This window comes from Accipiter gentilis, chromosome 10 (genome assembly GCF_929443795.1).
Source record: "Accipiter gentilis chromosome 10, bAccGen1.1, whole genome shotgun sequence".
NCBI lineage: Eukaryota > Metazoa > Chordata > Aves > Accipitriformes > Accipitridae > Astur > Astur gentilis.
The window spans coordinates 8,500,092-8,524,711 of record NC_064889.1 but is presented as its reverse complement, the minus strand read 5'-3'; the positions used below and the strand labels follow the sequence as shown (position 1 = coordinate 8,524,711).

General features: G+C 36.6%; 1 protein-coding gene across 15 annotated transcripts in view; it reads left to right on the top strand.

Annotated features, from left to right (window-relative positions):
- Window positions 1–23,612, top strand: part of TJP1 (tight junction protein 1) — a 199,370-nt gene extending 175,758 nt beyond the window's left edge. For 5 of the 15 annotated variants that reach the window (XM_049813284.1, XM_049813287.1, XM_049813292.1 and 2 more), the window contains 17 exons: window positions 541–760; window positions 1,177–1,361; window positions 1,498–1,593; window positions 1,963–2,045; window positions 3,151–3,361; window positions 3,898–3,998; window positions 5,187–5,540; window positions 5,959–6,210; window positions 6,998–7,897; window positions 8,234–8,328; window positions 8,845–9,069; window positions 13,434–13,484; window positions 14,262–14,437; window positions 15,176–15,617; window positions 17,058–17,275; window positions 18,613–18,756; window positions 21,999–23,612. In XM_049813284.1, the coding sequence (XP_049669241.1) occupies window positions 541–760; window positions 1,177–1,361; window positions 1,498–1,593; window positions 1,963–2,045; window positions 3,151–3,361; window positions 3,898–3,998; window positions 5,187–5,540; window positions 5,959–6,210; window positions 6,998–7,897; window positions 8,234–8,328; window positions 8,845–9,069; window positions 13,434–13,484; window positions 14,262–14,437; window positions 15,176–15,617; window positions 17,058–17,275; window positions 18,613–18,756; window positions 21,999–22,093 (3,848 nt within the window). In that variant the 3' untranslated portion in view covers window positions 22,094–23,612. The remainder of the gene's footprint in view (window positions 1–540; window positions 761–1,176; window positions 1,362–1,497; window positions 1,594–1,962; window positions 2,046–3,150; window positions 3,362–3,897; window positions 3,999–5,186; window positions 5,541–5,958; window positions 6,211–6,997; window positions 7,898–8,233; window positions 8,329–8,844; window positions 9,070–13,433; window positions 13,485–14,261; window positions 14,438–15,175; window positions 15,618–17,057; window positions 17,276–18,612; window positions 18,757–21,998) is intronic. The other 10 variants (XM_049813286.1, XM_049813289.1, XM_049813285.1 and 7 more) reach the window with 9 other exon arrangements.
- Window positions 23,613–24,620: the final 1,008 nt, after the last annotated feature.

Genomic DNA, 24,620 nt, shown 5'->3' with positions numbered 1-24,620 from the left:
TGAATAACCTAAGTTCTTCTGCCTTTGGGATAGGTTACTAATACAAATGGACTAGAGATTGATAATATAACAGTACACCCCACACACACCTCCCCCCAAACAAACCCCCCCAAACAAAACAACCCCCAAAACCCCACCAAAAATATAACCTCTAGCATCTGACAAAAGTATTGGCATTAAACCTTGGGGAGAGCAGTGGGGTCTGTTGTAGTTATGACATTGAAAATGAGTGATTACACTGATGTGCATGCACACACAGACTTCTTTCCCAGTAAGATTCATTCCTTCTAGGGGAGCTGAATTAAGCTTGCACTAACACCAAATTTTTGACCATGAAAGTTGAATTTATGTTGGTAGAGTTTGCTATTAATAGTTGTGCTACTTAAAATAGAGCAGCTCTGAGACATTAAGGCTTCTTGAAGTAACATTGTTTATTTAAAACAAGGAGAATTAAGATGAGCCACTACTTTGAGTAATTCTTGCAAGCATTAGGACATCACTTACCTAACACTTTATATTTTTGGGTTTCTTTTTTTTCAGTTTATCGTCGCATTGTTGAGTCTGATGTAGGGGATTCTTTCTATATCAGAACTCATTTTGAATATGAAAAGGAATCTCCTTATGGACTAAGTTTCAACAAAGGTGAAGTGTTCCGGGTGGTGGACACTCTGTACAATGGCAAACTGGGTTCATGGCTGGCAATTCGGATTGGCAAGAATCATAAGGAAGTTGAAAGAGGTATCATACCTAACAAAAACAGGTACGATCTTAAAATATTTAAATTGGTGTTTTAAAACTGAAATTTAATTTTTTTGTCTGTATAATGAATGATTGGACTTGTCTGCAGGATGCTAGTTTATAGAACTGGTTCAGTCAGAAAAAGTGACAAAGTGTTAAAACAAATTAAAGTTAAATATCTGATTTATGGATTTGTTTTTGACTCTTACACAGACCACAAAAACCTAAAACTTTCTTTTCAATACAAGAGGCAAGGCTATATAAAGCTTTAGAAATGTGCTATCAGCCCCAGCAGTTCAATCTTCTACTTCCTAATACAGAACAACAAAAGCGTAATTCAGCAGGTGGTAGGTTTTTTTTGGAAGTATAAGCTTGCTAGTCAGGTATTACTTCATAAGCTGACTTCCTTTAACTGGTTGGGATTTGTTGTCATCTTAGAGCTGAGCAACTAGCTAGCGTACAGTACACGCTTCCAAAGACAGCAGGAGGAGATCGAGCGGATTTTTGGAGATTCCGAGGTTTGCGTAGCTCAAAAAGAAATCTCCGAAAAAGCAGAGAAGATCTTTCTGCCCAACCTGTTCAGACAAAGTTTCCTGCCTATGAAAGAGTTGTTCTGCGGGAAGGTATGGCTTTATTCTTACTGTTGCAGGTTAACAGGTTTGTGTGGTTTGCTTTGTATTAGCCTATGTATTTAAGAGTATCTTGCATTTGTTTTAAGCAATCAATATATTTTGACTCTTTTGTTTGCTTCAATTGTAGCTGGGTTTCTCAGACCTGTAACCATTTTTGGTCCAATAGCTGATGTTGCAAGGGAGAAACTTGCTAGAGAAGAACCAGATATCTTTCAAATTGCAAGTAAGTGTGAGGTCAGGTTTTTCTGTGGTTATGAAATTGTCGACTTCCTTTTGCTAGATTGTTTGTTTCTACATTATTACTTTTGCAGTTAACATGTTTGACAAGATGTTGACAATGAAAAGGAACTGACTAATTGTAAGCTCTTGTACTGTTTTGTTGCTGATAATTCTCTGAAGGTGAAAGTAATAGTTCTATTTATAGCCTTCTCAAATTTAATTTTAGATTTCTGTGTATTGTTTTGAAGCAGGAGGAGTGTCTTCAATCTGAATTAGACAATTTGAACTATGAAATGGTTTGTTTTATCTTAATGAGGAAATGTAGAATATGTTGTAAACTTACAACAGATTTTTACTGTGTCCTCTTTACCAGAAAGTGAACCAAGAGATGCTGGTACTGACCAACGTAGTTCTGGCATTATTCGTCTTCACACTATAAAACAGATAATTGATAGAGTAAGTCTTTTATTGTCACTGTACTTCTAACACAAGAGGAAAAATTGGTATCAAGTAAAGTGTTGGGTATTTAAAATGTAGAAGAATAATTGAGTATGTTTGCTTAAAAAATAACTTTCTTGTATTTCTACTGGTTAATTTAAAAAAAAAAATACCACCACTCCTTTCCTTCTCCATATTAATAGCTGCAGCCTAGAAGTAATTCTAGGCTTTGTTCCTGGGAGTGTTGTCCTCTCTCTATTAAGGCGGTTTTAAGCTGTCTCTCACTTAAAGCCATGGTGTGACATTACAGCTAGAAATTGTTACTTTATTTATGGAGTTGTTAGTCTTCTCCCATCCCAATTTACAAATTAATAATTTCACATCACTTTTTGTGCAAGGACTGGGGGAAAGGGTCCTTCAATCTCACTTCCTTAATATCCTTAAAACTTTTGACATTAGTTCATGATGCAAGGGTGTATTTCTCACCTTTTTATTTCCTTACTTAAAAACAAACTGTAAGCCTTTCAGATGCCCAAGTTGGGAGGGGGGAAGCTATTCTAGCAGGAAAGTGGGGATACTGTGTGCTTGAGATGAATCTTGCAGTGGATGAAAGCTGGCCAACTTCTTGCATTCAGAATGGTGGGGATTATTTTATTGAGTTTTTGGTGGGGGGGTTTTGTGTTGTTTTGGGGTTTTTGTTTTTTGGTTCGTGGGGTTTTTTTGTTTTTTGGTTTTTTTTGAAAGGAAGATGGAGGTGTATAATGAGACTAGGTCTTGTGTTTCAATCTTTCCTTTTTTCCTACTAGCAGAATACGAATAGGAAACTTAATTTTAGTTTAATGCCTGCTTTACTTTGAGGAGCCTTTTTTAAATAGGGAGTTAAATAATGAAAACCTCATAGTTACGCAGTGAGTCCTACAGTTCAAAATGTATATGCCTATGTAGCCTGGTATTGGAATTGGTTTGGTTTCCATTAATCTATTATTCAGATAGGAAAAGAACTTAAATCAGTACTTTGAAAGAATGACCTCTGTAAAGGCAATACAAAATAAATTTGTAGAGGATGGTTAAAATCTAGTATATAAGTGATTCACTTTCTTGCCTCTGCTTTTTGTCACAACAGGACAAACATGCTTTATTAGATGTCACTCCTAATGCAGTGGACCGTCTGAATTATGCCCAGTGGTATCCTATTGTAGTGTTCCTAAATCCTGATTCTAAGCAGGGTGTAAAGACTATGAGAATGAGGTTGTGCCCAGAATCACGAAAAAGTGCAAGAAAGCTGTATGAAAGAGCTCACAAGCTACGCAAAAATAATCACCATCTCTTTACAAGTAAGTAATGGGATATACTGGATCAGTATTTCTGAGAGGGAGGAGGAGGTGAGATGGGAGTAACTTCTTCCTCCAGACTTTTCTGCAAATGGGCCAAGTCAAGCAGTTGTTGACTTGTTTGGGCTCCCCTGTTCAATAACCAATAGTTCATTGATGTGTGCATCATTTGCACGTCTGCACAAATGTGAACTGAAACATCAAAATGACATTTTTAATAAATTTGGTGTCTTTGCAGGATCATCAGCCAAAATCAAACATTTGAATAAATAGGAAGATGATATAATTTTATTTTTTTTAGTCTGGCTAAACTGAAGCCTCACTTTATTCTAAGCTACTGTTAACTCAGTATTGCCTATGGGATAAAATGTCCCAAACCACATCAGGTCTTAAGGTTGCTTTGAATATTATTTACATTACTAATTAAATCTCATAGTTTTAACCTACCAGTTTATATTGCTTTTATCACTGGTGATACAGATCTTTCTCATAATTCTGCAGAAATCATAAGTCAAACTAACCTGCTGTACTACTTCTAGCTACCATTAACTTGAATTCAATGAACGAAGGATGGTATGGAGCTCTAAAGGAAGCAATTCAACAACAACAGAACCAACTAGTGTGGGTTTCAGAAGGAAAGGTAAGAAATAATATGTTTGGGGAGAAATGACAAAACTGTATTTGAGAGGGTTTTTGTTCATTCTTTCTTACTAGCATTACAGATACGGGCAGATGTGGAATTCCAGTTATGGAATGTTTTCCTTTTTTTCCTCATTTTAACCATAATTTGAAGATCTAAAGCAGTAATGCTTTATGGCTGCGTGAACTGCTCAAAACTGATTTGTCACTATATTAGTGCAGTTATTCTGTTAATGACAGCTATACAGTTGTCCTTGTGCATGTAGCAGTGTAGTAAGTGAGAGCATTTGCCCATTGCCACTATTGACTGGAGGTTATATTACTGCTTTGAAGATTTTGTGGGGACTGGATGCTTTCTCATGGAAGAACTTCTGGGTGTTCTGCTGCATTGGTACTAGGGGCTGGGATTGCCTGATGAATTGTTTTTTTTGTTAATATAAAAGCAAGTGACATATTCTTGTTCTTTCGGACCTTTCTGAGAACTGTGTTCTTTCAGTTTTGAGAACACAGATACAAAATTGCAAGTCGGTATTCTATGTTTCCCACTAAACTCCACTTGCCTTCTCAAGCTGCATGTTACACTATGCACATTAGATCCATCCTCTTGAAGAACTAATATCAAGCAAAGTGCCAACTACAAGTAAGCAAATGATGAATCAGTTATTGCTATATGTTTCTTAATATTTGGATGATCTATTTCTGTTCAGATTGAGCTCCTTTCACTTCCTTACATCTACCTTCAAGTTAATGAGTCCAATATCATAATATCACTTTAAAGTGCAGCTGTATATCTTTCCAAATAATTTGATGTCTGTGGACACTATGCACTATCGCCTCCCTTACACTGACAGTCATCGGACCCCTTAGTAAAATGATTCAAAGAGCTATACTGTAGAAAAGGCTTTTAGGTGTAAGCTTAACATCTTCAACGGTTGAAACCCAATTTCTCCTCCTCTGTGATATTCAGAATTGTTTAATTTTCATAGTGTTGCTGTGCTGTTGGATTTGGAATATGACTAACTTTTTTAACTACTAGACTTTCTGTTGTGGTTCAGAACAAGACAGATGCATTCCATTTGTTCTGTTCTTAATTAATCACAAAAAAACTTCCTAGCTTTACACTGCAAGAAAAAGGGCATTCTTTAAAAGGTATTTCAATAAATGTGTACTATAATTTTGTTTGACACAGGCAGATGGTGCTACAAGTGATGACCTTGATTTACATGATGACCGCCTTTCTTACCTCTCAGCTCCTGGTAGTGAATATTCTATGTACAGCACAGACAGTAGACACACATCTGATTATGAAGACACAGATACAGAAGGGGGTGCTTATACTGATCAAGAACTGGATGAAACTCTGAATGATGAGGTTGGGACTCCTCCTGAATCTGCTATTACACGTTCTTCTGAACCTGTTAGAGAGGATTCTTCTGGAATGCATCATGAAACTCAAACTTACCCTACTTATGCATCTCAAGCTCAGCCACAGCCAAATCTCAGAATAGATTCTTCAGGATTTAAAGCAACTACTTCTCAGCCGGTAAGAAAGTAATTTTATACACTGACCACTATACCTTTAGTTCAGATTGCAAGTTCTCTTGAACAAAAAAGTCTGTGTTTATAGTCTCCTTTACCAGTATTGTGAGTGTGTACAAAAATCTGTCAACAGCAGCAATAATATGTTATAATAAATTGGAGAATCAGCTTGCCCTACCTGTTTTAGTGACTCATTCTGACAGGAGGGTGGTTGAAGTACCATTCTGCTTTGATTAAATGTTTCACTTTTTTAATCTTCAACATGATGGGTTTCTGGAAGCGCTAGTGCATGATACTTTCAGTACATTTCATTCTACATCTAGCTGCGTTGATCAAAGCATCATTTAAATTATTTTAATAAAAATCAAAGTCATACAGTGATTCAATAGCAGTATATTTAAAATATTTTAAACACTTCACAGAAAGCAGAAGCCTCACCTGCAGTCCCTTACCTTTCCCAGTCGCCTGAATCAAACCCTGCAACCTCATCAACCTCTGCAGTAAATGCTAATGTAAACCTAACTAATGTCAGACTGGAGGAGCCTACTGCTGCTCCTTACAACTCTTACCAACCACAAGCGGGCCCCTTAAGAACATCAAGTACTGAGGGAGCTCATATAGTCCTAAGAGATCAAGAGCCATCATCCTTATCGCCGCATATAGATCCAGCAAAGGTACATGTGCCACGTTGTTGCGCTGATTTCCTGCTATAGATCAAGCTAGCACATGATCTTTTTGTTTTGCCCTTATTTGGACAATTCCTTCTAATTTTTTTTTCCTGTAAGAGATCATGCAGGTTACAAAAAACCAGTGCATCTGAATTTCTAAGCGTCATCTAATGTTTTGTGTGCATGGCTTCAAACTATATACTTTTCACTTCTGAAAAAGATGGCATTTTTTAAAATAAGGCTGCATTCTGCATTTTGATTTTACTTTACGTGTGACTTTTTTTAGCTTGTCAATGTTCTGCTGTTTATTAATGAGGCTTTGAGAAAAATCTGTTGTTCCCCTGCAAAGACGCTAGATCTTTGTATGCTTTAAATCATGCCAAATCCTTGAACATGAAGATGAATCCAGTTTGTTGGGTGACTTTATACACTTCCTCAGCAATGCTAGAACTAACTTAAATGTGTAAATCTATTTACTTCTACTTTTCCTACCCCCTGCAAAAAAGTGTGTATGCCCCCCAACCCAACACCAGACCCAAAAGGTGAGAGACTATTACCTTTGTCTTTCCCTTTTAATTTACTTATGTGTTTTTGCTTAAAAACAGGACTGGAAGGGATCTCTTGAATCACCAAGTTCAGCTTCCTGTGATTGCAAACAACTGCATCAAATTATTTTGCTTTTAAACAAAATTAAAGCCAATATTTAAAACTTAGGTTTGTTTAAAATATTACATTTCAAATGCAGCTGCATTTACTCTTCATTTGAACTGAAAAGAATGCCTCTCTTTAACAGGTATACCGAAAGGATCCATATATTAATGAAGAAGTGTCTAGACAAAGCTATGTCTTAAAACAGCCAGCAATTAATCACCCAGTACAGAGACAAGAAAGAGACCCAAATCTGATCTATGAATCCCAGGCTCAGTATGCAGAAAAACAGCCAAGTAGGGACTATGAACAGTCAACATATAGGTATGATTCTACAAACTATGTAGATCAATTTTCTCGAGGTTATGACCCTCGCCTACATTACGATGACCGCGTGCCTCCATATGAGGAGCACTGGGCTTATTATGATGAAAAACAGCCCTACAACCAAACAAGAACAGCTTATGAAAACCAGCCTCCTAGGGATCTCGATTCCAGACAAAATATAGAAGAGAGCACAGAACGCAGCTATTATCCAGCACAACCTCGTTTTGAGGAACCCCCTCCAATGAGCTATGATGGCAGACCTCGCTATGAGCATGCACCCAAAAACTTCAGCTTACCACAAGTGCGATACGAAGATCAGCATACTGTTGGATATGACACGCATGGTAGATACAAACAGGAAGCTCAGCCATACCAGTCAGCCATATCTCGATCCCCTGAACCGAAGCAGTACTTTGATCCACATATAAGAGCCTATGAGCAAGGTCCTCCTCAAGCTTATAATGCTAAAGCTGGACAATATGAGCCTTCTCATAGCACTTCAGGTGTTTCTCTTCCTCCTCCCCCTTCATCACAAACCAAACCAGAAGTTTTGCCTTCTAACAGTAAACCACTGCCTACACCGTCATCTCTAGCAGAGGAAGAAGAAGATCCAGCCATGAAACCACAGTCTGTGCGAAGTAGAGTTAAGATATTTGAAAGAAGAAGATCGCCATCTTTGGAAAAAATGAAGGACCCAAGTGATACATCAGGTGTCAAGGTAAGTCATTTAAGTGTTCTTTTACTTCCTGGTTTTTGCTAATGAGACTACCTTGCAAGGAGTAAAATACTGTCTTGGCAAAAAGCTTTACTGCTTGTGGAATAGCCTCTTAGCAACCTAACTGCAATATGTTTTAAAAGCAGAAGCTGAAAACTTTTGTGAAAACACTGAAGGGGATCTTGCCATTCTGAAAACTTCTCGAATTCATCTTTCACTAGTGTTTCTGTTTTTCCTTGTGGGGGAAATGAGGGTGGAGTCTTAGTTTTGTTACTCCTAAAGTGCTGTGTCTTTCTAAATGTTAGGATCTAAGAAAATATGCTGTGCTTTTCTTTACAGCCTCCAGAACTAGCACCTAAGCCTACACTCACAACTGCGAGTGGTCCAAAACCAACTTCTCAAACCCAGTATGAACATGACAAAACAACTTACAGGTAGATGCACAACTGATTAAATAAATTTAGTTTTTAACATGAGATTAGAATATTCAGAAAACACATCTTAGTCATTCAAATTGGAAACTGCAGAGTGGAGAGTTGGAATGTGTCGATATGATTTCTGTGTCAATAATAAGGCAGGGCATAAAGTACAGTTCTCATGGACGTGATTCCTGGGAAGGGGGGAAAGGACGCAATATATTTTTTGAGCATTTTTGAGGAGGAAAGTTAGCCAATATCTCCATCTTACTTTTTTCTATGTTTAATTGAGGTAATCAGAAAGTAAAACAAAAAGGAAGAGGTAAGGTAGAAGGGAAATAAGGGTTTCTGTTCTTTATGCTGTCACAGCTATCTAATTTCCATGCAATATGTGTTAAAAAGGCAAGGTGTGCAATTATAAGAGTTACATTTTGGTTGTTTTATTACTAGCTTGGTTATAAAATAGAATTTTATTTCAGGTACTTATGCTTGTTCAACTGTGCGAGCCAACTGTATATTATTGTTCTTGGTTAGGGCCCCAGAACCACAGAGACCTCAAGTGAAGCCACCTGAAGATATTGTGCGTTCAAATCATTATGATCCTGAAGAAGATGAAGAGTATTATCGAAAGCAGCTCTCATACTTTGATCGCAGGAGTTTTGAAAATAAGCCATCTGCGCAGGTTCCTGCCAGCCATCATTCTGAGCCCACTAAACCAATACATTCACAGAATCAACTGAATTTCACCAATTATTCTAAGTAAGTTTGGGGGATTTCCTTTTTTTTTTTAATTTGAAAAAAGAGGGAGGCATATAGGACTAAAACAGAAATTCTGCCTCTGTCAATGGAATTCCAGGGGTTCATGGTATCTAATTGAAAGTTTGTATTCACAAAGTCAATTTATCTGTTTAGATGTAGCTTTACTTTGAAAACATGTAACTGCATAGCTTTTTATTTTGGTAAATTAATAATTTTTGAAGGTTTTGGGACCTTCAACATGTTACTTGTTTTGCTTACCACTTACTAACAGAACATAACAAAGTATTTCCTTAATCTGACTAATACTGAGTGCTTAAACACCTTTCAAACCAAAGGTTTTGGTTTATTCCAGTTCTGTGTGCATTTATTCTGCAGATAGGCTTGTACATGTTAGCCATGTTTGAGATTAGGAAACTGAGCCTTTAGGGAATATTGCTGAGGCCAGAATTTAATCTGTTGATGGAAACATCTGTTTCCTGTATTGTTCAGCTTCCTTGATTTAGAACATTGGGATACAGAAACTGGGTGAAAGCTCATGCACAGATTTAGCTCAGGTAAAGAACTGGCTGTACTGGAGGATACTTACACAAACTTTGTGAATTACTCTCCACAGTTACCTAAAATTCCAACATTTGTTTTGATTCAAACCATAACAAAGTGTTTCTAGTTGTTACCGTGAAAAGCTATCTTGGCTTGCTGCATGCAGGCTGACAGTTGGGCATTTTTGAAGGCTTTGGTTGTTCGGAATCTGGGCTATTTGGGTCAAGATGAAAATCTGGCAACCTTAAAGTAAAGGAGATATTTAGAGTGAAATAATAAACTAGCTTGCTGAAGTTTTATAGTGCTAAGTGTATGTGCAAGCTGTCTTTCATGTACTTGATACACTGTGTTCCAGTCTTAAAGATTTTGAGCTAGGACTCAGGAATCATGTTCTTATTTGTGTAATATTGTTTATCATCTCCAATGTCTTCCTCTGTGAACTGAGAATATTGGAGTCTTTCCAAAAGCTTGATGGGTTTTAAAGGATTCACTTTTTTCTAATCAAGAAGTCTACATATGGTAACTATTTCTTATTTTACTTTTTTATATGTTAAGGAAGGAAGGTGTATAGTAATCTAACTAAACTAGTTCTGATTCTCAGTCAAGTATGTTCTTTATCCTTCCTTTTCACTTGCCCTGTGTCTTCTGATGGAAAGATGGGATCACATCTGTCCTGCCATCTGGGCATCACAGGAAGAAACCTAAAAAAAAAGTCTTGGCTGGCCTCATAATGCATTGCAGTAGCTGTCAGAATTATGTTCCCACATACAAAAAACAATGTTACCTATAGATTGTCCATTTTGATCTGTAAGCATGGACTGTGTTGCCATCGTAAATGCAAGTAATGCTTTGGGAGAAATGTAATCTTTCATCAAGTAATTGTGAAGATTGTAAAATTCTTCAGATGGAGAGTGTTGTCAGCTTTCGTTGTACATTTGTTATCCTCTGTAGTGTTGTCACGCACACTGAAAAACATGAGAAACACACCACTATTGAATTTTTGCTGCAGAATAGCTAATAGTTGAGAGAGATTGTTCCATATTACTTTCTACCTCCTACTTCTGTCTGTCCATTCTTTGGCTGCTCAGTTGTGGCTTTGTTTTGATTGTGAGTTAGTGTATAACTTAAGGGCTTGTACTTAGGGGAAGGTGACATCTTACTGCCACAGAGGAATATTGTTTTTAAGGCTGATAGTTTCATATCTCAAGGGACAAAAATGTGTTGTGGTTTTTTTTATGAAAGAATGTAACTCTTAATGGGAAGGGACAGACATGGGAAAGAAAATTTACCCAGGGTAGTCCAGTGCAAATAGACAAAGACTAAAATATTAATGGGAGTAAGTAGAAATTGATACACAAGAACACTACTCAATTGGACAGTACTGCCTGTAGAACCATACTGCAGTGTCTTTGCATGCAAACGCAAAACAATTGCTTTCTTAAGAAAGCTTTCATATTTAGGACTCTTCTTTTGCCAGGTTCCAGTTTGTACCCTGTTACTCACTCGTTATTTATCTTTTTTTTTTTTCCAGTGAATTTATATGGTAGCTCCTATTCTGTGAATTAACAGGACTAAATTTAGATGATACAGGAACTATAGATTATGCAATCACTTGTTCCTGTATAATCCATATAATGTATTCTGGGTACAGAGGACACATTTATTCATGAGCAGTAGCTACAACTTTTTCAGTTTTTAATGTTAATGTTGAACGTTAAATATGTGAAATTCTTCCCCACTGAGTAAGTATTGTGAAAGGTTGTGTTTTTTCCCATTATGTGTGTACAAATGTCTATTCTTTTAATTTGTTGGGGTGTTATTTGCATCATTTAGGAAATTTATGCCATTACTAAAGCTGCTTTGTATGGGTAATGCCATTATTTGCATGCTATAGTTGTCATTAACTGTAGAATAAGAGATAGTTTCTCTTGATGTGAGGAAATAGTAGAACTTGTAAATAGACATGTTTCGCACATCTTGTTGGAACAATTTGAGGCTACTACCCCTGTGGCTGAGAGTAGTGGAGTTGTTCCTGCATGGTTGAATGTAGTTACCTGCATTAGCTTGACATGCTGCAGAATGAGGTAGCTTATCTAAATTTTGCACTGAGCTAGGGTTAAGAATACTTAAATGAGCAGTTACAGCCTCATCTGAGGAGGCAGTAAGGAACAGTGTCCTGTGTTCACTTCTTAAACTGCTGTAGCTGAACTGTTACATATCTGTTACAGAACTGGAGCATTTTGAATGGGAACTCAAGATCAGCAGTGCAGTTTGATAAGTTTTCTGTTGTACACTGAGGCTTATAACTTGTTGCCCACTGTTTTTTTTCTCATGGTTCGTTTCTGTTTCATTTGCAATTAAAGTAGCAGTTTTGTAACAAAAATTAAGTGGGAAACAGCTTAGGAAACAGCTAATAATTTACAAACATCAATAATTTAGAGGAACTTATTTTACACACTCACAAGTTGTAAGCAAGCATTTTGTTGCGGACCACTTTCATTGCATGTAGGTTCTGAACAATGTGGCTGACCTTTGGTCAGGGCCCTATGACAGAAGAAAGTGCTTCATATTGAGCACAACTTTGTGCTGGTTGTGTTTGTATTGCCATGGCTCGCTTCTGCTCCTTTCATCAAAATATACTACCCTTCCCCATTTTTTAATTCCTCAGAAAGCTGGCAACCAGTTCTGATTAGCTGTTGAGTGTGGTGGGGTTTTTTTCTGTGGGCTTTTGTAGTGCTTCTCTCCCCTCTGCGAAGCAGTGGTTTCAGGTGTGCAGTTTTCTGAGAAAGCAGCTACTGCCCACCTGGAATAAAGACAACAGTGAGTGAGCGTGCAGTAATAACTTCTCTTGTTGGATTAATGGTTTTATATAAAATCATTGGGAACGGAAACTTTCACAGCAGATCCAACAGGATTTTTTTTGCCACGCTGATTTTGGAGACACATACATACAGATGCTGTTTAGCTCATTGAGCATCATGTTCCATATTCATGTGGTCATCAAGCAGACTTTCAAAAGTTGATCAACCCTTTTCTTAGTTTTATAACATACTCCTCTGAAGCAGCAGGACTGGTGTCTAGAATTGTTGCCTGTTACATTTCTATGAGCATACAGAAAGTGAAGGGATGAGGGAACACTGTCCTAATGTAAAATGTATTTTTTTGCAACATATAAGCAAGATAAGCACTAAAAATCGAGGGAAAGTTATCAGTATACTTAGTTTTCTGTCTCTCCTGGTATTCATGAACAGTTATTCTAAGATGTCCTTTTAGGAATTGTTGAAAACAATCAGAAGCATTTTATAGTGTGGGCTCTGCTATTGGATGAGATGATAGTCCTATAGAAACATTTGGTATGAATGTACCCCTCAGTACATGATCTGCAATACAAAACCATCATTGTTCTGTGTATGTTAAAACTGAGGAAATTAATGCAAATTGGACCATAAGTGAGAGATTGTTAGAATATGGGATTTAGATTTTGTTCACTTTTTTCAATATATTGAATAACTTTCTTTGTACAGATAGGAACAAATGGCTTATTGTAGTCTTGTTCTTACTTTCAATAGCTGTCAATTTTTTATCTTGACCATCTCCTAATTCACTGACGATCTCATTAAATATAGTAGGTGATCATTTACATATGCATATAGTAAAGGTCTTATCAGAAACAGCACTGTTAAATTAGTGTTTGTCTTTGTTTCAACAACCTTGTTATGAGAACTGCTAGGACTAACATAAGAAGTGTGAAGAAATAATATGCTCAAGATAGAATGACTGTTTTCTTTCATTCTTCTATTGCTGTTTGCTTTGCCATCACCTAGATTTCTTGGCTCTTACACTAGCTATGACTACTTGAAAAGGAACATCAAGTGGTAAGACTGTTGTTGATGTGAGGATGTTTTCAGGTGTCCTCTCACTGTTACATTTCATCACAGGCATTATGTGCACTTAAAATTTTAAACATCCAAATTCTAAAAATGAAGGGCTATATATTGTAGTCGAAAATTACAGATATTTGTGAAATCTATCATTTCTTGAAAGAAACTTTTGGAGAAGTAGTTCCAATGTAAGAAAAAAGTTTTGAAAATAACATCTTTAAGTTATCTATACTATGCACATAAAGCTAGTGAAGCTTAAGCTGATTGCATTTTTAATTAAGATGGCATTGTTCAAATACTAGGTGTATTTAGAAAAGTTGTACTAGAAACCATTGTCCTATTGGCTAATTATGCTTTTCAAAAACAATCCACACACCCCCCCCCCCAAAAAAGTGGACTTATATTTTTAGTTGGAAGACCTGCTAAATTAGAGAACACTTTTTCATTGAAATTACCCCAAATGAAATTGAAAAAATAAGATCTTTTAGGCAGTTATACAAATACACCTGAAATGTCATCTGCCTTTTGTTTGCCATGATTTGTGTTACTAATCTTCTTCTAAAGATTCAATGTTGTCTTAATCTCTTGTGCTTATCAATAAATGTTTTTATACTTGAGACAGGATATTAAAGAAAATCATGTTTTAATGTTTGTAGGAAGAGATGGAAATCAGGTGATCATAGAAGAAAAAATAGCAGTGAATGCAGGACCTCAGAGCCCTGAAGAAACCAAACAGTCAAATGTTTTTTGATTTTTCTTTTATTTCAATAGGGGGAAACCAACTGACAGTGAATCAATGGATAGGCCTGTTGGTGAAAAACGCTATGAGCCAGTCCCTCAAGTTACAACTCCTCCTCCTGCTCCTTCAGTCCAGTATACACAACCTCAGTCAATCAATAGTCCTGTCCTTTCCCTCCCAGCACATCACAAGCCTGCACTTTCTGAAGGTGAGCAGCTGGAAAGCTAACCTGTCTCGTGGTAACAAGTATCACTTGTCAGGTGCTTGTGTGGCTGCTTCAGCATGTCTACACTGATAACTGTGTTTTTCTCTAACGAAAACTTGGAATAATTATTAGTGAAAATAGTTTTTTACTGTAGTGAGATTGAGTTTTGTGAAATGATTTGGTAATCCTGTCTGAAATTGTAAATTCCAGGTGTTAGTAGTCATTGTACCTGTCTCGTCCGTATTTAGTCATCTCAGCAAAGATGAAGTAAAGTTTCCAGTACTTAAAAATTTAGCACTCTGTGCTTTGCACCAGAGTTCTTTAGGCATGAGTAATAGCTGTAGGCTTCTAAAAACAAAAGAATAAGTTGTTTTCACTTCCGCATTGAGCAGATTGCCCAGTCCAAATGAATTTTCCAGTTTGTGCGAGTGCATGATAGTATTTAAATACTGGTTTTCTATTTTTTTTGTCATGCTATAAATCAGTCTAACCTTTTTATTGAAAGGTCATACCATTGTATCTAACTTACCTATCTAATGAAACGTTAGGTAACTTGCCTGAACATACAAAATATAATGATATGACAGACGATCTGAGCGCGCTAAGCTGAACCTATATATATATATATATTTTATATAGTAGATTAAGAATGGACTAAAATGTATTTTTATGCCATAGTGTATGTGACTAGAAGTTTCTGATGGTTACTGACAAGTTCTGGTCTTTTTATTTGTATTGCAGTTAACTCTGTGTCTGACCCTCCTCCACCTCAGAATAAGCCAGCAGTTTTCAGATCCTCTAGAGAGGACACTGTGCAGTCTACTTTTTATCCTCAGAAAAGCTTCCCTGACAAAGGCCCTGTTAATGGAACTGAACAGATTCAGAAAACAGTCACTCCTTCTTACAACCGCTTTACAACAAAACCTTACACTAGTGCTGCGAGGCCCTTTGAGCGCAAGTTTGAAAGCCCTAAATTCAACCATAATCTCCTGCCAAATGAAGCTCAACATAAGCCAGAGTTGCCATCAAAATCTCCAAATTCTCCTCAACCAATTTTGAAAGCACACAGCTCATCGCAGCCTCCGGAGTTTGATAGTGGAATGGATACCTTTGCTGTACAGGTTGACAAGCCTAAATATCAACCAAATAATGTTAATGCTGTGCCTAAAGCCATTCCTGTAAGGTAAGTTGCCGGTTTTTTCTGTCCATAAGTACATTTACAGGAGTTCATCTGTGAAACCTGTGAAAAATACAGCTGCCTTCTTTCTTTCTTTTTTTTTCTGTGTTTCCAATTCCTGTTGATGTTACAGTTGAAAGATTGATACTATGATTGTAAAACTTTGCCAAAGGGTATTGAAGAGCATTTGGATAGATACTTAAAGTATGTCCTATGTCCCTGTATCATCTTGCATCCTGTTACTAGAAAGTGGCATAGCTTTTATTTCCGATTTCTCATGCTATAATTGTAAATCTTCTGGTAGATAGTAATCATTTGTCATCTCAATTTGTTTCTGGAAGGTGGAATTAATTTCTAAAGATAGATGATGCACCAAATTATATTCATTCTATGTGGTCAGAAAAGAGCCCTCGTGGTACATGTGTGTAAGGGATATTTAAAAATACTTGTAAAAAGAGAAAGTCACTTGAGCAGTTTCGTATTGATTCTCTCTTACTATGAGACAAAACAAGAACTGCTTAAAAGCAGCTTGTGCTTGCCTAACATGCTTTAAGAACTATGCCAAGAGTAGCAGATAGTATTACAATCTTAAGCTGTTTGCTGACTTGTTAAATTCTTTTCACTAATATTTGCAGAACAGTGTTTTATTATCCTTTGATTTCAAAGTAATATGTGTGAACCAAACTTGAAATCATGCTTGATGTTTCAGTAACTCAGAAATGTAATAGAAGAATGAATCCTATTTGTTCTTAAGCACCTGAGAAATGTTTTGATGCTATATAGTTTTGTAGACTGCTAGAAATTTAGAAGTTACTGGTTCTTTGAGTGAAATTCTTTGGAAATTGATCTGAAATCTACTCAAACTAGCCACTTGATAGTGTTATATGTTTCTCTTCAGTTATATCCTGGCAGCCTGGAAAAAAATGTGTAGGTTTTTCTTTTTTACAGGTTTTGTTTTCAGCGTGTATCTGAATAGAAGGGTTCAGTGTGGTTTGAATAAGAATTATTACTCTTTATGGTATTGAAGTCATAACAGAGTTCTGGGAGGAGGAAGAAGCTTTCAGATGTTAATTGCGTTTAGTTTTACTAAGCTGAAATGTGTAGCTGGGGCAAGCTCTTTCTGTATAATCCCAGAAGTAGGCATTTGAAAACACAAGATTCAACAGGTCCAAATTCTTGCTTTAACTACTTTCTGAACTCTTTCTGAGTTTGTGGGCTTTGGTGGGGTTTTTTTTGTGAAGATGATCTCTTCTTATGCCAGAACTTTGAACTACTTTCATCTTAGTTGTCCCGCACAATCGAGTGTGCGATACATTTATTGTTTCTTTAAAATCAGTGCTAGCCTACTGCAGGCTGTGCTCTGCTAAAATGTTAGAGGAAAGCATGCCACTGACACTCAGGAAGAAAATATTGATAAAACTGCTAGACTTTCTGTCTTGCATTCAGCCCTTCAGCACTCGAGGATGAGGAAGAAGAAGATGGACACACTGTTGTAGCCACAGCAAGAGGTGTATTTAACAGCAATGGCGGTGTATTGAGCTCCATAGAGACTGGAGTTAGTATTATTATACCACAAGGAGCCATTCCAGAGGGAATAGAGCAAGAAATATATTTCAAAGTCTGCAGAGACAACAGTATACTTCCACCTTTGGACAAAGAGAAAGGTAAGAGCTGGCACTATACTCTCTTCTGTTAATTAATACAATTATATTCTAACAGCAGCAAAACAGAATATGAAAATACGTTAATATGCTTGAATATATAACCTCTATTTCTGTATGAAGATACAGAGTATACATCTCACAAGAAGTACAAGGGAAGGAATATTCTGCTCAATATTGAAAGTTATAAGTGAGGTGGAGGCCCTGAGTTTTAACTTGGGAATATTTAATTTGTAGGCTTAAGTACTGGTTTAAAACTTACCTAGTGCACTAAAGGAAGGTTCTAATTCTTTTTCTAAGAATCTTTGAAATTGTAGATTCCCTCACAAAGTGCAGGAATTTATTCTAGGCATTCTTAGTAGATATGTTTCACTTCATCTCACAATTAGGTCCGAAAGAATTGCAAAGCACATGACTTAAATTAGTTTAACTTGAGTTAAATATTTGGAATTTACTTCAAGACTTGAAAATACTCAGCTTTTTAATTTTTTTCAATTCCTCTAAAGAAAACAGCTTCATGGTTTTAAAAAAATATTTTAACTTTTATTTATATGGAAGTATATTCCTGACTGTCTTATTAATAAGGGTTGAGTAGTGTGTCTTAGTTGAGCACTTTTTTCATAAAGTCTGGTTTTTATACCATTAGTCCAGTGTACATGCATTTTCTGACCTGTCAGAGTGCCAGTTTCCTCAAGTCAAGAATATAAAGGGGTTAACTTCATAAATTTGCAGTTAAAGCATTACTTGCAATCTGCAGTTACTTTGAATCTTTATAAACCAAATATAGCATGTTCCTCAACTGAATAATGCTGCATTAACATGTAGAGTTTTAAACTAAAAATAGATCTATGTTTGTATGTTTTCCCTTTTAACTGTTAGGATAAGGTTCATAGGTTATTGAGCTGCTGAAGGCTTTATTCAGACCGGTGCACCATAAATCCACAAGCAGAACATCACAGCTGTAGTGCAAAGAGAAGCATGAACAAGGCTGCTTACAGATTTAGGGATTTGTTTCTTTTGATGCACTTGCTTAGAAATTAGCGGGGGGGGGGGGGGGTGGTGGTGGAAATCACAATGTGATTTAATCATCAGACTGTTTATCCTTTTTCATTTTGAGATTGTGATATGTTCCATTGAAAAGTCCCTTGAGTGCTCTGAAAGAGACTATATGAGAAATAGTCTTGCTAAGTGCTATTCTTTACTGACAGGTCAAAATGTCTGTATTTTTCTCTAAAAAAGAAAAAAAAAGGTTGCTGAGTGGCTCTGCAATGTAATTATGTAATACTTTGAACCGATTTCAAGAAGAATCAGAAACGGCTTTTTCTTTCTCTTAACTATAGGCGAAACACTTCTTAGCCCCTTGGTAATGTGTGGGCCTCATGGACTAAAATTCCTGAAGCCAGTGGAGCTGCGCCTGCCACATTGTGCGTCTATGACCCCTGATGGTTGGTCTTTTGCTCTAAAATCCTCCGACTCCTCGTCGGGTATGCTGTCCTCCCTCTGTCCTTTTGGGGCTTTTGGGTGCTATCGTATAATTTAAGTTAATTTGGCTAAAGGTGATGCTGTGTAATATTAAGAACTCAATCATTGTATTTGTGTCAAACTCTCCCATTTCACTTTCATTACAAATGTCTTTCTTACATTTACTCATGGTGCAAATTCATAGCTAAAACCATGATAGCAGAAAAAGAGTAATATCTCTAGTCTATTGAATATTATCGTATTTTTCTATTCTGTCTTCTTTCTTGAGGACTGCTACAGCTGAATACACTTGAAATGATAGTCGCACTAAAATTGAGAGGAAATGATTATGTACCTCTGATTGGCCTTTGTAACATAACTGGTGTTTGTCTGTTGCTTAATTAACCATATAGGACTCTGGCAAATCTTAACAATCTGCATGCTCATAGACCATGATTTAACGCTTGTTAACTGTTTCCATGTGTGCAAGTTGATGCTAACAACTGGGTCATTTAAGAAATCTATAGTGTTCAGTAAAAGCATTTACAATTCATTCTAATGTAGCTGGATTTTCCACAAGACTTTTCTTGCTTGCTTCTGCCTATTTCTCCTCTACTGCCTTTTACCCAGAAGTTTCTGGTTGATAGTAAAAGTTGCAACTAGGTTGCAATTTTATTTACCTGTTCATTTTTACCTCACTGTGGCTTTCTGGGATGAGAGGGAGAATGTATTGGCTGAAATTGTCAGTGAGGAACCTAATTGAGAATTCTGGGCAAGTTTCAAGCAATTTCATGAAATGGCTGTGAGGTTACAGAGATTTAAAAAGGAATTGCACATCTGGGGAAAAAGTCTTAAGGTTTTATTCAGCTACCTTCAAAATTTATGGTGGAAGGTTCAAACCATTAATGTGTACGTATGATCTAAGTAATGACTGAACAATGTACTTCTGTATACAGCATTTAAGCCACCATGTATGCATATCTTCCGTCACTAATGTATCTATCACTGTCAACACCAAAGCACTGATGCTTTGAAAGATTAAAGCATCAATCCCCTTGATGGGGATTCAATAACCTAGAGGTATTAATGGCAATAATTTTTAGTTGTTTTTTTATAAGCTATTATATGCATGTGTTGCATGCATCTATTTAACAATGTGTGTATACATGGCAGTGTTAAAACATGGACTCTTAATTGATAGGGTCCCAAAAGATACAACAACTATGTACAAAAATGACACACTTCCTTTGTAACTAATAGCACCTGTTCATGAACTTACTTGAAGTGAAGGGAGAGGACTCGAATGATCTAAACAATAACTGAAGTTACTGAGACATTTTTCTCCCTTTCCAAAGTGGAATGTGTGTGTGTGAGCATGTGTGGGTGAGAGCAAGGGCGTGTATATTTAAACCTTAACACTTTCTGTACTGTAAATATAACACCACATTCTGTTAATCTGAAATGGGATGTATATCATAACATTGCTCTTTTGAGACAAACTTTAAAATTAGGCAATTCTGTCTTATGATATGTAAGTAGACCATACTGTGTCTTAAATAAATAATTGTTTTCTCTCTTTCTAAATTAGTTGGTTACGGGACTCTGATTTTTGAGGTGGCTTTATGATAACAGTTTATGCAATTCTGGGTTCTTTCCTCTCTTCAGTTGTCTGCTCTACCTCATCTTTTCTCAATGTATGCATGTTCTGTCCTAAAAGTGACATTCATTTGCACTTACTAACATCTTTTCTGCCACATTTAAGCCTCATATATTGATATTTTACTGTTAAACCCCTTCAAAAGCTTGAATGATTCTGGTATTAAAACTGACCAGGAAAAAAGTTGCCCTTTGAGGCCACACCTATTAGAATGTATTAGTAAAAAATACTGAAGGATTTTTTTTTTTCCAAAACAGTTGTATGTAAGTATGGGAAAAACAACCTCCACGGCTAGAGGTTGCACTGGCGAGAGTCTAATCCTTACTATGTATTTAGGAGGAAAGGTTGGAAAAAAGCCTGCCATTGTCTCACATGTATGACTAGGACCTGCTTGTCCTACAGTCTTGTTTTATCCTTCTCCTAATATATTTAATCATGCGAGTTTTGAACGGAATTCCCTGCATCTATAAAATGAAAGATTCTCCAGCATTATTGAGTTTCTTGGCTGAAATAAGTAGTTTTGGCTGGTTGCAGCAAATTTGTTTGCATTCTCTAACTACACACAGGCCACTTCTATTCTTTGTCCCTACATCAGATGTTGCCATCACTCAGTGCATTGTGTACTTCATTTTGTTTTCATGAGTTCTTCAAGAAAATTACATGGAATGTACATCAGTCTCATTTAATACAGAGCTCTCAGGTGTTTCCAGTCTGTGTGACTACATTCTCTAACTTGCTGCACATTTCTCAAGGCAGATCTATTGTGGCCAAGCTGTTTATTGGCAGTTATCTGGAAGGCTTATAAGAACTTCAGTGCCTTTTTCACTGTTCTCCTGTAGTGGGATCATGAAACTTTTTGTGTAGTGGCAGAATTTAGTAGTGATTTTATGTGGGTAAATGAAGAATACTTTCTCCAGTTGAAAGAGACAATTAACTATGCAGATGGAGCGTAACCTTTGTCTGGTGAGATGGCAGCTGATGACTTCCCCTTATAACAGAACATTACACAGGACCTTCGATCATGAGTAGATAAGATCTGCTGTAAAGATTTTTAAGTATGTACCAGTTAACTAGAATCCCTTCTAGAATCTCAGTATTTCAGGCTTTTAAATGAGTATACTTGGATGTAGCTGCAAAATGACTACAATCCTGTCTACAATAACCTCTGTAACAGAAAATAAAACTACCAGTATGTCATAGTGTTTAGTTACAACATAACTTCAGATTTGACTCATCTGTGCTCAGGCCTGTTCCAAGAAACTTCAAATTCATCCTACCCAGGTTAGCCAGTGAATACCTGATTCACTGTTAACACTTCTCGAATGGAAAGCACTATGTTGGTGCTGTAGAGTAGAATGACTTATATTTAACAATTGCTGAGTGCCACAGCATCTGTTTTGAATAACTCATCTATCCTACATTATAAAAAATAAAGGGTTAATTTTTTGTTAACGTACAAACCGCAGGGTTTAAAAAACAAACCAACCAACCCACCCAAACAACAGGTTTTGATTCAGAAAAAGCTCCTGTCCAAAAGCTTGGTTGTTTCAAGATGTACACTGTTTGACAGCAGATACTAAACACCAGCATTGTGTTTTCCTCCCACAGGTGACCCCAAAACCTGGCAGAACAAGTCTCTTCCTGGGGATCCAAACTATCTTGTTGGAGCAAACTGTGTCTCAGTCCTAATTGACCACTTCTAAATATTAAGTTAGCTGGCTGAGTAAATAATGTGAAACTGAGATGGACCTTACATATAAACTGAACCACTCTATCAAGTATTAACTGTTTTATAAGTGATAATGGATCTTGGTGTTTAAGCATCTTGCTTTAACTAACAATGGTTTAGCAAGTACACTCTTTGAACCATGGTCACAATACATGCCACAAGCAGGGAGTGTACAGTGGGAACAAGGTAGGGGTTTTGCAGGTTCTGTATGCTTTTATTTGGTTGTTCTTTTGTGGGTTTTTGGGGGGTTTTTTTGTTTGGGGTTTTCTTGTGTTGTGTTTGGTTTTTTTTTTGAAGGACACTATTAGTATTTCATTGTTTAAAATCTGAAAGTACCAATGGAATTACATTCAGAGGAACTGAATTTGGTTCGTACTCCACTGGTGAAAACAGAATTTGGCCTGCATTTTTACAACTGTGTGTTTGTAACTCACAAAACTACATTTTGGTCTAGTTTTTAAATAACTTTGGGTGTATGTGGCCAATGAAACAGCAATCAACTTGGGGTAGCACAGTTTAGATGTTTTCCTCTGCTCAGAGGCTAATGCAAACACATCTACTTAACTGTATATGGAAACATTGTCATGAGAATGGGGGGGAGGGGGAGGGGGAAAAGCATGTGGGATGACTATGGTTCAGTTGCCTCTGTGGATTTGTAAATTAACCACATTATTACAGACCTATTAACCAGCAGGGATGCCTTACCCTCATGTTTTTAATAGTCTTAGCTCTCATAGTTCTCTGTATTAAGTTTGTATGGCTTTTGTGCTTATCTTGATAATATATCATGAGAGACTGGGGAAAGGGGTGGGGGGGGGGCGGGGGGGAGATTGTGAGTTTGGTTTAGAGAATGAGTATTGTTTGCGTTCATCAGCCAGAAGAGAACCAGAAGAAAATGATGGTATGTTTTCTGCTATGCATTTGAAAATTTATAGATGTTATAGACTGCTTGTATATAATGCGTGCATACCACTTTTGTTCTTGGTTTGTAAATTAACTTTTATAAGCTTTACCTTTTTATATATATAAATATATATAAAAACAAACAAAGTTTCTTAAGGATATCTTTGTATTCTCATACCTTTTGAGCCTTGAACTTTGACATCTGCAGCAATAAAGCAGCATTTCTATAATACACGAACAAGGACATTTTTTAAAAATGCACAAAGTTGTTACCTTTTAAAGTGCTGCATTTAAAGAATATAACTCGGAATTCTCTACTTTGATTAAATTCTTGAAAAGTATCCCTACTGTAATTTGTCATAAGGATGCTGTACTATGTGCCCTGAAATGTATTTTTTTACTAATAGACAATTTATTACGGCACAATGGCACTACTACTGTTTAGATAATATACCACTGCATTCTGTTAATGAGTTATTAGCTATTCAGGTGTGGCTGATTTTTTTTCTTTGCAGTTATTAAAATTACACGTTTCTAAATATACAGAATAAAACCATTTTTAAAATAATAAAGGAGATTGTAGTACCTCATTGTTTCTGAAATGTATTTATGTGAACATGACAAAATCAATTTTATTTTTTTTCTATATAAGTAGACAGCTGCATTCTGCCTTATGTTCATGCACAAAGCAGAGCTCTTTTGTGGAGTCAGTTGGAGTTGTCTGCAGCAGGGCTTCTGAAATGAACTCCAGTGTGGATCCATTGGAAATACTCAATAAAAGTAGGAGTGGTAGACTTGTCCCTTGAATCGCTATGTTGGTGCTAGTTATACTTACTCTTCCAAATACTTCGGTAGTGTTCTAGCACGTAGATTTACAGATGGTTTAGTTATACAGTTTTAAAGATATTCCTACAGAATCTCATTGTCAGGCCTGTTTGGAGTACTCAGTGGCTGCCTAGTAAGCTACAAATATTGTATAAGAGAAAATAAATTCTAGAAGTTATTTTCAAATAATGCTGGGAAACAGTGCATAACCCAGATGTTTCTTTTCTGTACTTTTACTGACCAGTTAGTTTGTTTCTCAGGCATGACCTGCCCTACAAGATGCATTCACTACTATTACTCCTCATGGCTTATCTCAACTCTAAGAGCAAGCAGAAAATTTCAATAGCAAAAAAGCTATTCATGTCAGGATGGCATTTTTCATTTCTTAGTGATAACATATTGGTGGTATTTTTTTTTTAATCAGTAGAAAGGAAGGTTTCAAAACGGCATGCAAAGCATCTTGGAGAAAATTCTAATGCTAAAATTTCTAAGTGTTCTTTTCCAGTTCAGATCTTAGTAAGAAGTATGTGAAACACTACAAAAGGAGTCAGTCAGTTGGACTTGAGGGACCCTGGAGTTACACTGCATGGGCTATTTGCAGTGTTGTCATTTGTGTCTTGGACATCCTGAATCTAGCATGCTGTAAGGTGTAACTGTCCCGAGTTGCTTTTATTGTAGTGATCCAGATAATATCTTTCTGCTCTTCTTTTAAAGAGTGTAGGATCATGTCTTTCTATACAAATGGAAAAAAAAATAAAAATGACAGCTTTTGC